The following is a 16,948-nucleotide window of genomic DNA, read 5'->3' on the forward strand; positions in this document are numbered from 1 at the left end:
ACCCAGCTAGCGATTCCACCCCCCCCCGCTACCAATCTCTCCCCCCGCCCCGCGGGCTATCATTTGAAATCAATGGAAATTAAATGAGATGTGTAACGAGCGGCTGATTCAATGGGAATGTCCCAATCTCTAGGCCCATGAGCCTGTGCTGCTGCCAGGTGCCTCGCCCGCCGGCAAAACAAACCGCAGACTCGGGAACAGCTATCGACTCAGATTTGGGCTGTGGATGGGGAAATGTTCTCGTTAAATCATCGTGACCCACCCCCCCCACCCCCCGCCATCCCCACAGTATTGGGCTTATTCGCGAGTCACGCGTTAAAAACTAAATACAGGAAACTCTCTTTTAACCGGCTCCTAAATATCCGGAAATCTCTCTTAACCGGCAAAATTCAGGAGTAGGTTCAGGTAAGTTTTACTATATATTAGTGGCCGTGTAACCGGGGCTCCTGGATCTGTGGCCCTGTAACCGGGACTCCTGCACAAGTGCCGTGTAACCGGGGCTCCTGGACCTGTGGCCCTGTAACCGGGACTCCTGCACAAGTGCCGTGTAACCGGGGCTCCTGGATCTGTGGCCCTGTAACCGGGACTCCTGCACAAGTGCCGTGTAACCGGGGCTCCTGGACCTGTGGCCCTGTAACCGGGACTCCTGCACAAGTGCCGTGTAACCGGGGCTCCTGGATCTGTGGCCCTGTAACCGGGACTCCTGCACAAGTGCCGTGTAACCGGGGCTCCTGGATCTGTGGCCCTGTAACCGGGACTCCTGCACAAGTGCCGTGTAACCGGGGCTCCTGGATCTGTGACTGTGTAACCGGGACTCCTGCACCTGTGGCCGTGTAACCGGGGCTCCTGGATCTGTGGCCCTGTAACCGGGACTCCTGCACAAGTGCCGTGTAACCGGGGCTCCTGGATCTGTGGCCCTGTAACCGGGACTCCTGCACAAGTGCCGTGTAACCGGGGTTCCTGGATCTGTGACTGTGTAACCGGGACTCCTGCACCTGTGGCCGTGTAACCGGGGCTCCTGCACCTGTGGCCGTGTACGGGGCTCTCATACCTTGGTAAGTTTACCTCTCTGTAATCCGGACTTTTTGATCAACCGGCACCACGCCGGTCCCGTCGGTGCCGGATAAAAAAGAGTTTCCTGTAAATGATTTTTATCAGACCAAACACGGGGTCATTTTCCATTTGAACACCACACACGCCGACATTGCAGGATGAACAGACAGATCCTCTCTACACACTTCAAACATCAAAATTCATTCATGATATAAAAAATAAACTCGGCACCGGTTTGTAAGTTTCAACAGATTCTTCAAATTTCAACTGCACAGACTCACAGAGGTTGTTAATTGTCAAGACAGCAATATCTCTGTAATTCAATCTAAAGGTTAGAGAGGACTGTCGGACAGGATGAGGCCGGATTGGGAACGTTGATATTGCGAGAAGCCTTGGCATAAAACAGTTGTAGAGGCGAGGCAGATGGCGACGGATTCACCCACAGTACCCCGTGTTGGTGAGGCTGAAAACAACAACAACAGATACAATGACATAGAATGTACAGCACAGAAACAGGCCATTCGGCCCAACTGGTCCATGCTGGTGTTTATGCTCCACACCAGCCGCCTCCCACCCTATCAGCATATCCTTCTATTCCTTTCTCCCTCACCTACTTACCTTGCTTCCCCTTAAATGTATCAATGCTATACGCCTCAACTACTCCCTGTGGTAGCGAGTTCCACATTCTCACCACTCTCTGAGCAAAGAAGTTTCTCCTGAATTCCCTATTGGATTTATTAGTCACTATCTTATATTTATGGCCCCTAGTTTTGCTCTCCCCCACAAGTGGAAACATCCACCCTACGTCTACCCTATCAAACCCCTTTCATCATTTTAAAGACCTCTATCAGGTCACCCCTCAGCCTTCTAGAGAAAAGAGCCCCAGATTGTTCAATCTTTCCTGATAGATATAACCTCTCAGTTCTGGTATCATTCTTGTAAATCGATTTTACACCTTCTCCAGTACCTCTATATCCTTTTTTAGATCGGGTGAAAGTCAATCAATTGGAGCAAACACAAGTTTCAGTCGCAAGATTCGTTCTGGAGTTAACCATATCACAACCATATCACAGTTGCTTGACTTGTTTTTCTAATGGCCTGTCTAAATGTAAAACATGTAAAACAAACGCTGGGTAAAACTTTCTTGCACAATCCCCATTAGTCTAGCTGTGTGCATGATGTTGAGCTGTAAAGTCCAACGGAATGTGAAGGCTAACCTTTGAAATGCAATACTGCTCTGCCAAAACAGAGCAGTGAAATCCATCTAAGTCGGGGAATTTAGGCCACTGCCAAGTTTGACTGCAAGCTGATATTAATTGTAAAATGGGCTCAGGACTGAATTCCCTCAACTGTCTGCCGAATCTTTCTGCTTACTGCAGATGTCAGCTGTAACTCAGTGGCGGCGCCCTCGCCTCTGGGTCAGATGGTCGTGGGTTCAAGTCCCACTCCAGAGACTTGAGCACATAATCCCAGCCGACACTCCCAGTGCAATGCCGAGGGAGTGCCGCACTGTCGGAGGTGCCGTCTTTCGGATGAGACATTAAACCGAGGCCCCCCGTCTGCCCTCTCAGGTGGACGTCAAAGATCCCACGGCACTTTTTCGAAGAAGAGCAGGGGAGTTCTGCCCAGTGTCCTGGCCAATATTTATCCCTCGCCCAACATCACTAAATAAACAGATTACCCGCTTGCAAACTTTCCGCGTTTCCTACATTGCAACAGTGACTCCACTTCAAAAAGCACTTTATTGGCTGTGAAGCACTTTGAGACGTGCTGAGGTCATGAAAGGTGCTATATAAATGCAGATTCTTTCCTCTTTCTTTCAAATAATAACAAAATCCTGTTAATTGAATGTATTTAGTACGAAGGGATATTTACTTGTTAAAAATAAAACCCTCCAAACTAACAGAAGTTCACATAAGAAATCATAATGCCATTTCCTGAGCATTGCCCAGTAGCTGAATGTATCACCATCCGGCGTGGTATGAAATTTATCTCCTCTCAGGACAACCAGAACTACTTGTCCCGAGCTGACAGTTTCCCGTGGGCCTCGCGGTGCCGGAACCATTGGCCTTTTGTGCAGGCAGCAGGAGTTAGAAGCTGCAGGTGTAGCGGGGTCGATTTTCAACTCCCTGCCCGGGCGTAAAGCTGATGCTGCGGACTGACCCCCCGTTATACAAACCGCCCGGTTTGCTTTACCGCTGACTTTGAACGGAAACGGAAATCGGGACGAGCCCTACAACAGGCAGGCAATCCGCAGCGCCAGCTTTACGCCCGGGCACTGAGGGTGGAATCCATTTTCTAAAATCTGATGAATTGGCAGCTGGTTGGTGGGTTTCTTTCTTTGCCTGGCACCGTGAAGCTAAGAGACTCAAGCTGGCTCCATGGCTCACTCACAAATGTACTTGGGCCAAAAAGGCCTGGTGAATTTAACGCTTAATCCTTGCTGGGCTGATTTCAAGGCGGTGCATGAAGAAAGAACGACCTGCATTTCTATAGCGCCTTTCACGACCACCGGACGTCTCAAAGCGCTTTACAGCCAATGAAGTGCAGTCACTGTTGTAATGTGGGAAACGCAGCAGCCAATTTGTGCACAGCAAGCTGCCACAAACAGCAATGTGACAATGACCAGATAACCTGTTTTTGTTATGTTGTTCGAGGGACAAATATTGACCAGGACACTGGGGAGAACTCCCCTGCTCTCCTTCGAAATACTGCCACGGGATCTTTTACATCCACCTGAGAGAGCAGACGGGGCCTCAGTTTAACGTCTCATCCAAAAGACAGCACCTCCGACAGTGCAGCACTCCACTGGAGTGTCAACCTAGCTTTATGTGCTCAAGTCGTTGGAGTGGGGCTTAAACCCACAACCTTCTGACTCAGAAGTGAGTGTGCTGCTCACTGAGCCACAGCTGATACAAGGACAAAAGGCAACTGTCATGACTAAAGCGCACTATTTGCTTCTAATGATCCTCACTAAAAACAAATACAAATGTATAAAGTTTGCAAACACTATGGGGCAAGGTTATAACTAGTTTTGCAACTGTGGCTCGTGATTTACAAAATCCTTCTCACTCACAGAATGGACTGTTTTCTGTTTTTATTTCTTAGGCTCTTCCCTTAGAGAAAGAAAGAAGAAAGACAGACCTGCATTTCTATAGCGCCTTTCATGACCACCGGACATCCCAAAGCGCTTTACAGCCAATTAAGTACTTTTTGGAGTGTAGTCACTGTTGCAATATGGGAAACGCAGCAGCCAATTTGCGCACAGCAAGCTCCCACAAACAGCAATGTGATAATGACCAGATAATCTGTTTTAGTGATGTTGGTTGAGGGATAAATATTGACCAGGACACTGGGGAGAACTCCCCTGCTCTTCTTCGAAATAGTGCCACGGGATCTTTTACATCCACCTGAGAGAGCAGACGGGGCCTCGGTTTAACGTCACATCCGAAGGACAGCACCTCAGACAGTGCAGAACAGTGTGAAGTTGTGGAAGGATTCACAGGCTGATTGACAGTCTGATAGGCTGCGACGTCAATGCTTCTTCCATGGCCGTAGTTGTCTCTACACCAGCAGAATAAACTGGTATTATATCTATTCCCGAGTGGATCTCCTCTAATTATACTCAAATTCCAATATGTTGCACTTAATAGAAATCCCAAATATTGATGCAACACCCCAGTGTTCTGATATTTGTTGGATTTGCAGGAAAATAAAAAGCTAATAATCGATAGAGCTGAGGGAAAGTTTGGTGTGTGTGTGTGTAGGAATTTTAACAGCGTGCATGAATTAGGTGGCATATGTGTTTTCTCTGCTATGATAAAACCAAACTTCATCGAAGTGATTTCCAATGCATGGTCTCATTGTGTAAAGAAAGAAAAAAAGAAAGTCTTGAATTTATGTAGCACTTTTCACAACTTCAGGACGTCCCAAAGCGCTTCACAGCCAATGAAGTACTTTTGAAGTGCAGTCACTGTTGGAATGTGGGAAATGCGGCAGCCAATTTGCGCACAGCAAGGTCCCACAAACAGCAATGTGATAATGACCAGATAATCTGTTTTTTAGTGATGTTGATTGAGGGATAAATATTGGCCCAGGACACCTTCTCTTCTTCAAAATAGTGTCATGAGAGCTTTTATGTCCACCTGAGGGAGCAGACGGGGCCTCGGTTTAACATCATCTGAAGCGACACCTCCGACAATGCAGCACTCCCTCAGTGTTGCACTGGAGTGTCAGCCTAGCGTGAGGACTTGAACCCATGACCTTCTGGTTCAGCAAAAGCGCATTAATAAGGGGCACCAGTTTCAATCTGCTGTAACTGTTGGATTTCTTTTCCAGTTAACAAATTGTCTTGGTGCCTGTAGCTATACAGGAGGAAATGTAGGAAGGAAATCATCAGAATATGAGGGGTGGGGGGGCGGATAACACAGGAAAACAACAAATGCACGATCTACAGGAGAAGCCTGATCAATATTGGGCCAAAACTTCCTGGAAAAATAACGGCACCTTAACAACACACACCATTATTAATGTGCAAATCGACCAGCAATTTTAGAGGATGAGCAGATAGGCCGTGAGTTGCGGATCTCCAGAATTTGCTGGCCGATTTACGCCGCTTCGCTGTTTGCTTCATTCAAACAGCATCTCGCCCTTAGCCTCCCCGTTATTTTTAAGAACTTGCTGGATTTGCACCTTAATTGCCCATTAAACTCGCCATGGAAACTTAAGTCTGGCAATTAAGAGTGTAAGTATAGTACCCTTTAACGACGTGATCATTGTTAATGCCAATCAATCTCTCCGGCCCAGAAAGGGAACAATTTAAACTGCTGACTCTCATTCCTGCATGTAGTAAATTCTTCTTAAAGATTAAATTTTTTTTTAAATGTTACTTTTTTTGTTACTTTTCCTTTCTGTCTCTTTTTTCTCTCTTAATCCAATCTTTCTCTCCCTCTTTTTATTTCTCTTTCTGTACCTGATTTGACTCTAATTCATCCTCCTTCTCCATCGTTCCTCTGCTTCTTTCTCAGTTATTTAATCTCATTGGTTAAGGAGAGAGACTATTGGTCCCATCGCTCGCTGAGGTCCCACATGCCTCGTCGCCCTCGCCGCGCCATTATCAGCTCGCACTTCCAGCAAGTTACGGCGCAAATTATATTGGAGCTGAAGGGTGCAGGAAAAAGTCTAAGAAGTAAGAGCAGGAGTCGGCCATACGGCCCCTCGAGCCTGCTCCGCCATACGGCCCCTCGAGCCTGCTCCGCCATACGGCCCCACGAGCCTGCTCCGCCATACGGCCCCTCGAGCCTGCTCCGCCATACGGCCCCACGAGCCTGCTCCGCCATACGGCCCCTCGAGCCTGCTCCGCCATACGGCCCCACGAGCCTGCTCCGCCATACGGCCCCTCGAGCCTGCTCCGCCATACGGCCCCTCGAGCCTGCTCCGCCATACGGCCCCATGAGCCTGCTCCGCCATACGGCCCCTCGAGCCTGCTCCGCCATACGGCCCCTCGAGCCTGCTCCGCCATACGGCCCCTCGAGCCTGCTCCGCCATTCAATAAGATCATGGCCAATCATCGACCTCAACTCCACTTTCCTACCCGATCCCCAAATCCCTTGATTCCCCTAGAGTCCAAAAACCTGGTAATTGTTAAATTAGTCTTGATAACGAATGCACAGGGGTACAAAGCTACAATTAGTTTTTAAACTGGATAGAGAACAAATGCACAGGGACAAGGTTACAGATGATTGTTAAATTGGACCTGGTGCACGAACTAATGGTTCACGCCGCGGGATGCCTCGCTCCAGCAAGATCTGGCCCAATATCTGGGAGCACTGGAACACTGAGATGATGAGGCTCAGTACCGGAGGTGGGGATGAGAATTTTGCTCCACGGTTTCAGTTCAGAACGATACACGGGTATGCAAAAGTGGAGTTCAGCTGTAGGCTATTGAGAAAACGCTTGCACAGTTCAAGTAGAGTCTGATTGGAACAAATGCTGCATAATTTTATATATGTGTGTGTAAAATATTTCTCTCTCACCCATATATATGTACACAAATTTTAAATATTTTAAAGCCTGACCTGGATTAATGATCAAAGTTCACCAGGATGCGATTGGGGGAGGACGAGGCATAGGGGGCTGGAATGCCAAGTTCTGCATAGATTGTAAATGCTGCAAGGCTGTGCAGTTTTGTTGAACTTGGGACAGCAATGGCCCCGGAACAAAGATTTTCTGTTGCCCTGAACTATTCTGTAAATAATAAGAAAACACTCATATAAAAATCCTCTGGCACAAATTTAACTGAATGTTTTAAGATCACTGAGAGCGTCTCACACTGCAATGAAGGGTTTTCCAGATGATCATAGAATGATACAGCACAGAAGGAGGCCAATCAGCCCATCCCATGTTGGCATGTAAACAAAGGAGGAAAGAAAGTTTGGGTTTAATTTAAAAAAGTATGGGTAGTGGGAGGCTGGAACGAAGGTAAAAGTATTGGAAGAATTTCTTCTCATCTGTCTTCACTCAGGAAGAGAGTGAACATTCCCCGCACCAGATATTTAGAAGGGTCACACTGCTATCCCTAGGGTAGCCTGGCTCATAGGAATCACGGTCTGGGGAGCTTGGTCTACAGTGTCTCCCTATCTCCAACCAGTGTTCCCTTTGAGCATGATGCCCTTGCTTGGAGGGCAGGGGCATGGATTAACCCTCAGGTTTACAGGAATGGCAGAGGAGGAGCTAGAAAGTAACAGTGAATTTCTCAGTACAAAGGCTGGGCACTTAAAATAGACGAGATACCCGATCTGGACACCCTGCACCCACGAGTCTTAAAGGACTGAAATTAGTGAACATTTAACCTGCAAGTTAGCTAAATTAAGGAAAGTGTTCTAAAGACTGGAAAACAGCTAATATAACTACACTATTTAAAAAATGAATCGCCTCAGTCACCCTCAATGGTCTACTGTATGGCTCCCACCACTCACTATATTTTTTGTCTCCTTGTATCTTTTAAAATATTTGCCCCTCAGGCGAGTTTTGAGCTGAATGCCAAGTTGTGATGCCATGTAATATGGGTACAACACAATAGAACAAGAATGGGTTTGTTTAAGCTGCCTTGATGATTGAGCAAGTTTCTTCAGTATGTAGTTCAAGGATACAGTGAAGCCCCAGGCTCAATCCTGGTCTATGTTGAATTAGATGCTCTGAGGCCAGCCGGTGATATGAAAGCCACAATGGCATCATTCTTTAAAAAAAAATTGTTCATGTGCAAAATAGCTTCTCTCAACTAAGCGTAAATGTCCAAAATGGGTCCAAAAGTGTAATGGGCCATTCCGTACATCCGCACATTTCAAAAAATAAATTCAGCAATCAGAAAAGTTCATTTATGCAGCCCAGCCTTCAGTTATCAAAAGTACTGGTTCACCACCTCCAAAACAGGTTCAAAATCAGGCTTGTGCCCATCTTACATAGGAACAGGAGGAGTCCGACCATTCAGCTCCTCGAGCCTGCTCCACCATTCAGTTAGATCATGGCTGACCCACACCTCAACTCCATTTAATCACCTTTGCTCCACATCCCTTGATACCTTTATCTTGGCCCAGGATGATTCACCTTCAACCTTTAACCTGTCTCCCTGTATACAAGAGCCAGGCCTCCCCTCCCTCAGTGTTTTTTTTTCTCCAATGACATGGCTGAGATCAGGAACTTACCATTTCAGGAACAGAAGGTGTGAGCCAATGGAGTGCACCATCTCACAAAAAGGGAGGGGAAATTCATGCCGGACAGTTCCTGTGTAGCCCCAGGAGCTGATTACAGATTATAATTGGCAGGGGAGTGGGACGAGGTAGTTTCAGCTGAAGAAAGGGGTGCGGTGCAAGGGAAGGTAAGGTGCTCAGATAGGCTTCAAGAGCTGGGCCTGCATACTTTAGAAAAGTGTACAGGCTCAAGGGCGAGTTGATTGTGGTCAATAAAATAACAAAGGGACTAGATTGTGTGAAGGCTGACAAATTCTTTCAATTAGATAGGTTGAGGAAGTCAGGGGTCATAGGTTAGATGTTGGGCCATCCTTCTTTTCCCAGTGAAGAGTAGAACTAAGGAACAAGTTGTCAGCTTGTGCGGTGACTACTGATTCAGTGTATGTCTTTAAGAGATCACGTCATGCAAGAGGTCGGTGCCAAATAATATAAGTCCTGGTCAACATTGTCTCCTGGTCTAGTTTCGAGTGCCTAAAGGGATTGGAGAGGAATTTTTCAGATTGTTTCCCTCCCTGTAATGGCCTTGGGTTTTTGACCTGGCTTTTCGCCTCTCCCAGGACACCAGAGGGTAAGGAGTCTCTTGACCTGATGCACAAGAGGTTTTTTATTTTTAAAGAAGTCAATTTTAAGTGGCTGGAGCAGTGTTAGTGGTGCTCAGCCACACTCCCGTTTACAGCTCAGGAAACAGAGAGCAGGTGCTGGATTTTGCTGTCATGTCTCTGAATTACGTGAATGATCGTGTGGACACGTTAGAAGCAAAGTATAACCCTTCAAAACTGGAGCTCTAATCAGTCACCCACCTCTGAAAATAGCCCCCATTTGGGTGTTAAACAGGTGGAGCTGATCGCCCGCCCATTATAGGGCCCGCCCGATTGTCATTCCCATCGGACATGCGGCAGAGCGGGATGCCCACAGACCCCAGTTCTCGATTGTAGGGGTGGGGTCATTTACAATCCCAGGGTGGGTGGCTGGTGCCCTTCAGGCACCCACATTGCTGCCAGCAGGTGAATCAGAGAGATGCCACGCCACTCTATGACAGCAGAACCCAGGCCCAGGAAAGTTGCTGAAGACAACAGGGTGGCAAATTGTGTAAAATCCACCCGAGGCAGCAAACGGCCATGTTCATCAAGGTAATCGATCCCGGTCTGGGATCCGTCACCTCTGCCAGGAGAAATTTGGTACGGTAACTCATTGAAACGTATAAAATTCTGACAGGGCTAGACAGACTGGATGCAGCGAGGATGTTTCCCCTGGCTGGGGGGTCTAGAATGAGGGGTCACAGTCTCAGGATACGGGGTAGGACATTTAGGACTGAGATGAGGAGAAATTTCTTCACTCAAGAGGGTGGTGAACCTATGGAATTCTCTACCACAGAAGGCTGTGGAGGCCAAGTCACTGAATATATTTAAGAAGGAGATAGATAGATTCCTGGACACAAAAGGCATCAAGGGGTATGGGGAGAGAGAGGGAATATGGTATTGAGATAGAGGATCAGCCATGATCATATTGAATGGCGGAGCAGGCTCGAAGAGCCGAATGGCCGACTCCTGCTCCTATGTTTCTATGTAAGGCCCTCAAAATTGGGCCTAATGGTGGTACAATTGGCACCCTGGGATTTCCCCCCTAGATGATCCTCCAGGATGTGGGGTAACGACGAGCTGAAGACTCAATGGTTTCCACTCCACTCCCCCCACTGCGCTCTGACCACAATTTGGGCCAGAATTTAAAGGGGACAGAAACCCACCTGATTTGAGGGTCCACCCGAATTCTGTTCCAGCTGACGTATGATCCGCTCAATCTCTGCCCTTCCCAGCCCCTGGAAATATTACCCCAAAGTAGATATCTGTTGTGAACTATTGGTCAGTGTGTAATGACCGATACCTGGTGATTATTATAAAGCATCATTCAACTGTGGAAAGGTTAGTTGTTCATGTGAAATGCTAGGACTGGGGCCGGCAGGGTAAATTCATTGACCTTGCAGTCCCAGTTGGGCAGGGCAGAATTGAAGGGATCAGTGGGGGCGGGGGCTTGGGGGCGGAGGGTTGGGCGGTCAAAGCATCAGCACTAACAGTGCTGGAGAGCATTTCTTCCTCCCCAAAAAAGTAGTTTTGGTACATGTTCAAATAATGAAATCATAATGCAAAATGAATAGGAACACAGGAACAGGAGGAGGCCATTCAGCCCCTCAAGCCTGTTCCGCCATTCAATTAGATCATGGCTGATCTGTATCTTAACTCCATCTACCCGCCTTGGTTCCGTAACCCTTAATACCCTAACCCAACAAAAATCTTATCAATCTCAGTTTTGAAATTTTCAATTGACCCCCCAGCCTCAACAGCTTTTTGGGGGGGAGAGTTCCAGATTTCCACTGCCCTTTGTGTGAAGAAGTGCTTCCTGACATCACCTCTGAAAGGCCTGGCTCTAATTTTAAGGTTATGCCCCCGTGTTCTGTTAAATTAGCTGATCTGGGAGGGCATCAGTTTGGGAATTGCAGGTGACTCAGAATCCCTGGGATAGTGAGGGTTCTGACTTCTGATTGGCATTGACAGAAAGAGTCAGTGCGTGGAGCAGAAAAGGAAGGAAGGTAATTGTGGTGGGTCGGGAACTTTTGTTTTATTTTGCACTACAATTTCCAGAAGGAATGAAGGATCAGAAACGATATTAGTCCTGAGAACGACCCTATCTGCACATCAGTATGGCACAATAATTCTACCATCAACATGCGTGTGAAGAATGCATGCTTGGGCCACATCTTGATGGAGCTTCGTGTTAGAGTCAACCTGGCTTGTCACCTATTCTGTGGAGGAGATAATTGGTTTTGGCAGTGCCAGAGGATGGGACAGGTGAGTTCCAGTTATTAACCTGGATGTTCTGGTCACTTGACCTGTACTGATGTTGATCAATGCCAGGCTGGAGGCTGAACACTAAGGTAGGCCCAAAGTGTGACCAATGTTGGCGGAGGATGCATGAGACCTTGAGACCCTCTAGGCTATCTCCCGATCCGTGTAAGCCAGTCCTGAGGATGGGTTGACTGGCCCACCTTTGAGAGTGTGGTCTTTTGAATGTAACCTTCTAACGCTCGATTCTTGGACCTGGGAAGAGAGGAGGCTTCTGGACCTGAAGGTTTCTCTATGCCAAGACGAATCAACATTCTTTTAGGGGAGTCCAGAACCAGGGGTCACAGTCTAAGGATAAGGGGTAAGCCATTTAGGACAGAAATGAGGAGGAATTTCTTCACCCAGAGAGTGGTGAACCTGTGGAATTCTCTACCACAGAAGGCAGTAGAAGCCAATTCAGTAAATATATTCAAGAAGGAGTTGGATATATTTCTTAAGGCTAAAGGGATCCAGGGGTATGGGGAGAAAACAGGGACCGGGTACTGAAATTGGATGATCAGCCATGATCGCATTGAATGGCGGAGCAGGCTCGAAGGGCCGAATGGCCTACTCCTGCTCCTATCTTCTATGTTTCTATGTAACTCATTGCTTTGAGCCCTTGAGCTGAATCTGGAGCAAGCATCAGATTGAAATGAAGGAAGATAGGTGTCATGGCAACTTGACATGAATTCTAAAAGCAGGAACCTCCTTTTCTGTAAGATTCACAGACCCTAAGAAAGCATTTGGCTGGTTTTCTAGCAAAGAGTGACCAATAAATGTTTGTTCACATATTTTTCCAATTTGGTTGCATCCAAGGACAAGGCCCTTATCTTATAGTAGTCTGGGAGAAGATCACCTCAGCATCTAGGGGGAGAATTTCTTAAATGCTCGAGTGAGTCCCGGGTGATTATCCCTTTGAGTGAGATCAATTCTATGATTGTACATAGAGGCTGATAAATGAGGATATAACTTTTAGTGATGTGGTAAACACATGGTTTAATGTTGAGATCTCTTGTGGCTCATGTCAAAAATATCCTCCCCTTTGTTAAGAGTTAGCAATTTGATAGTTTGCTTACTGCTGTAGAGCATGTTGACGATTTTTTGTCATTTTTGTTGGAAGAGTTTTTCCTGTACTGGTTTGAAGCGTTAGATCCTGAGTGGAGGTTACCTGTAAGAATGAATGGGAAAAACATGAAAGATTAGAATGAGATGTTGCTAAAACACATAGAAGTAGGAAGGAACATAGAAACAGGAGAAAGCCATTCAGCCCCTCAAGCCTGCTCCGCCATTCAATTAGATCATGGCTGATCAGTATCTTAACTCCATCTACTCACCTTGGTTCCGTATCCCTTAATACCCTTGACTAACAAAAATCTATTCATCTCAGTTTTGAAATTTTCAGTTGACCTCCAGCTTCAACAGCGAGAGTTCCAGATTTCCACCACCCTTTGTGTGAAGAAGTGCTTCCTGACATCACCCCTGACTGGCCTGGCTCTAATTTTAAGGTTATGCCCCATTGTTCACTGGGACAGATTCTGGGGGAGATGGGACCTGTACAAGCCAGACGGGTTGCACCTCAACAGGGCTGGGACCAATATTGTCGCGGGGAGGTTTGCTCGTGCTGTTGGGGAGGGTTTAAACTAGCTTGGCAGGGGGATGGGAACACCTGAGCGTAGATTCAGAAGGGAGAGAAACAACGCTGGAAATGGAAGGCAGAAAATTAGTAAGTGTGTTTGGAAGGCAGAGGAAACAAAGGCTAGAAAATAGACAACAAAGGGGTTGGGCAGTGCTTAATGGTATTTACTTTAATGCAAGGAGTCTAGTGAATAAGGCAGATGAGCTGAGGGCAAAGATAGATACGTGGAAGTATGATATCATAGCTATTACTGAAACATGGCTTAAAGAAGGGCAGGGATGGCAGCTCAACATTCCTGGATACAGGGTTTTCAGACGAGATAGAGAGCAATGTTCCCTTTAAGCACCGCGGCTGCGCAGTGCTCTGGGGGTTCTGTGCAGCCAGTGAGCTGGGTTTTAAATAGAAAGGCTGTGCGTGCGTGGAATTTTGAATGGGCTGGCTGGCCCCCCAAAAAATTAGAGGGAACATTGATACAGAGAGGGGGACAAAAAAAGGGGGGGGTCGCAATATTGGTTAAAGAAACAATTACAGCTTTCAGGAGGGATGATATGCTAGGATGATCATCAAATGAGGTCATCTGGGTTGAACTGAAGAACAAAAAAGGGGCAATCACACTGCTGGGAGTGGACTATAGGCCCCCAAATAGTCAGAGGGAGATAGACGAGCAAATCTGTAGGCAGATTTCTGAGAAGTGCAAAAACAATAGGGCAATAATAGTAAGGGATTTCAACTACCCAAATATTAACTGGGCTAAAATCAGGGTAAAAGTTATAGAGGCTGCAGAATTCTTAAAATGCATTTCGGAGAACATTTTTACCCAGTATGTAGCAAGCCCAACAAGAGAGTGAGCGGTTCTGGACTTAGTTTTAGGGAATGGAGCTGGGCAGGTGGAAGGGGTATCAGTGGGAGAGAATTTTGGGGGTAGTGATCATAATTCAGTTATATTTAGCCTACTAATGGAAAAGGACAAAGCTAGATCAGGAGTAAAAGTTCTCAATTGGGGAAAGGCCAATTTTACTAAGCTGAAATGTGATTTAGCAAAAGCGGACTGGAAACAGCTACTTGAAGGTAAATCAGTGTCAGTGTCAGAGCAGGGGGAGGCATTCAAGGAAGAGCTAGTGAGGGTTCAGAGTAAGTATGTTCCCACAAAGCAAAAGGGTGGGACTCCCAAGCATAGAGCCCCCTGGATGTCAAGGAACCTACACGGTAGGATAAGGCAAAAAAGGGAAGCTTATGTCAGATACTGAGAGCTAAATACTGCAGAAAGCCTAGAGGAGCGTAGGAAGTGCAGGGGTGAAATTAAAAAGGAAATTAGGAAAGCAAAGAGAGGGTATGAAAAAATATTGGCAAGTAAAATCAAGGAAAACCCAAAGATGTTAGAGATAAAGTTAAAGAGCAAGCGGATAACTAAGAAGAGAGTAGGGCCTCCTGGAGACGATAAAGATAACCTGTGTGTGGAGGCGGAAGACGTGGGTATGGTTCTTAATGAATACTTTGCATCTGTCTTCACAAAGGAGGGGGATGATGCAGATATTGTAGTTAAGGAGGAGGAGTGTGAAATATTGAATGGGATAAACATAGTGAGAGAGGAAATATTAAGGGGTTTAGAATCTTTGAAAGTAGATAAATCGCCAGGCCTGGATGAAATGTATCTCAGGCTGTTAAGAGAAGCAAGGGAGGAAATAGTGGAGGCTCTGACCATCATTTTCCAATGTTCTCTGGCTACAAGCATGGTGCCAGAGGACTGCTAACATGGTACCGTTGTTTAAAATGGGAGTAAGCGATAGACTGAGCAATTACAGGCCAGTCAGCCTAACCTCGGTGGTGGGCAAATTATTGGAAAAAATTCTGAGGGACCGTATTAATCGTCACTTAGAAAGGCACGGATTAATCAAGGACAGTCTGCATGGATTTGTTAAGGGAAGGTCGTGTCTGACTAACTTGATTGAATTTTTTGAGGAGGTAACAAGGAGGGTCGATGAGGGTAGTGCTTTTGATGTAGTCAACATGGATTTTAGCAAGGCTTTTGACAAGGTCCAACATGGCAGACTGGTCAGAAAAGTAAAAGTTCATGGGATCCAAGGGAAAGTGACAAGTTGGATCCAAAATTGGCTCAGTGGCAAAGGGTAATGGTTGACAGGTGTTTTGCAGAGAAACTCCAGTACGATTTGGACAGGTTGGGTGATTGGGCAGATGCAGTATAATGTGGATAAATGTGAGGTTATCCACTTTGGTCGCAAAACCAGGAAGGCAGATTATTATCCGAACGGCAATAGATTGGGAAAAGGGGAATTGCAACGAGACCTGGGTGTCTTTGTGCACCAGTCGCTGAAGGTAAGCATGCAGGTGCAGCAGGCGGTTAAGAAGACAAATGGTATGCTGGCCTTCATAGCGAGAGGATTCGAGTACAGGAGCAAGGATGTCTTGCTGCAGTTGTACAGGGCCTTGGTGAGACCACACCTTGAGTATTGTGTGCAGTTTTGACTGCCTTATCTGAGGAAGGATGTTCTTGCCATGGAGGGAGTGCAGCGAAGATTCACCAGACTGATACCTGGGATGGCAGGAATGACTTTTGAAGAGAGATTGGGTCGATTAGGCTTATATTCGCTAGAGTTTAGAAGAATGAGAGGGGATCTCATTGAAACTTATAAAATTCTAACAGGACTAGACAGACTAGATGCAGGAAGGATGTTCCCGATGGTCGGGGAGTCCAGAATCAGAGGTCACAGTCTAAGGATAAGGGGTAAGCCATTTAGGACTGAGATGAGGAGGAATTTCTTCACCCAGAGAGTGGTGAACCTGTGGAATTCTCTACCACAGAAGACAGTTAAGGCCAATTCATTAAATATATTCAAGAAGGAGTTAGATATATTTCTTAAGGCTAAGGGGATCAAGGGATATGGGGAGAAAGCAGGGACAGGGTACTGAATTCGGATGATCAGCCATGATCGCATTGAATGGCGGAGCAGGCTCGAGAGGCCGAATGGCCTACTCCTGCTCCTATCTTCTATGTTTGTGACTGGAAAGCTGTTTGCAGTAGTGTAAAATCTGTGTGTTATATTGCAAATTATTACACAGACTACAAGAATAAACTTTAACAGGACTTTACTATTCGAAGGTCAGGGCGAATCTGCCCAATCACTCATTACACAGCACTTATATACCGGTGTGGTCACCACCGGTATTACAGTATACCGCAGCCAAGATAAAGTAGTGCAACACCTAAAATAGTTCTCTTAAAGGTGGACGGTTACATACACTACAATCCTCCCTTTTTAGCTTACAACATACTTATTCCCCATTAAACATAACATCATAACATATATCCAACTTCATGTAAAAACAGTTCACAGATGTAGTCTCTGCGGAAAACAGTTCACAGATTCAGTCTCTGCGGAAAACAGTTCACAGATTCAGTCTCTGTGGAGGCGCCTCCTGTGCTTCTTGACTCGGTCTGGACAACGCCTCGGTGGTGTAGCAGTTCCCGGTGGTGTAGTCGGTTCACTTTGCTGGGGTGACTCATCCAATAGTCCTTCACTGGACTTAACAGCTTGAACTTCCGTCACTTCTGAACCAGCATTGCTGACTTCTAAAAGCTTGAGTACCTTGGGAAGTTTTTCTACTTCCAAACTGAT

General features: G+C 46.5%; 1 protein-coding gene across 1 annotated transcript in view; it reads right to left on the reverse strand.

The window, feature by feature from the left end:
• Positions 1-257: 257 nt before the first annotated feature.
• Positions 258-16,948, reverse strand: part of LOC147105508 (uncharacterized) — a 187,788-nt gene continuing 171,097 nt past the window's right edge. The window contains exons 15-17 of the mRNA XM_086009944.1: positions 12,754-12,845; positions 7,131-7,299; positions 258-1,516 (exon numbers count right to left, since the gene is read on the reverse strand). Of these exons, the coding sequence (XP_085866070.1) occupies positions 7,150-7,299; positions 12,754-12,845 (242 nt within the window). The 3' untranslated portion in view covers positions 258-1,516; positions 7,131-7,149. The remainder of the gene's footprint in view (positions 1,517-7,130; positions 7,300-12,753; positions 12,846-16,948) is intronic.

The sequence above is a fragment of the Somniosus microcephalus genome, chromosome 17 (assembly GCF_052327205.1).
Source record: "Somniosus microcephalus isolate GS21.2 chromosome 17, FLI_Smic_1.0, whole genome shotgun sequence".
NCBI classification, from domain to species: Eukaryota; Metazoa; Chordata; class Chondrichthyes; order Squaliformes; family Somniosidae; genus Somniosus; species Somniosus microcephalus.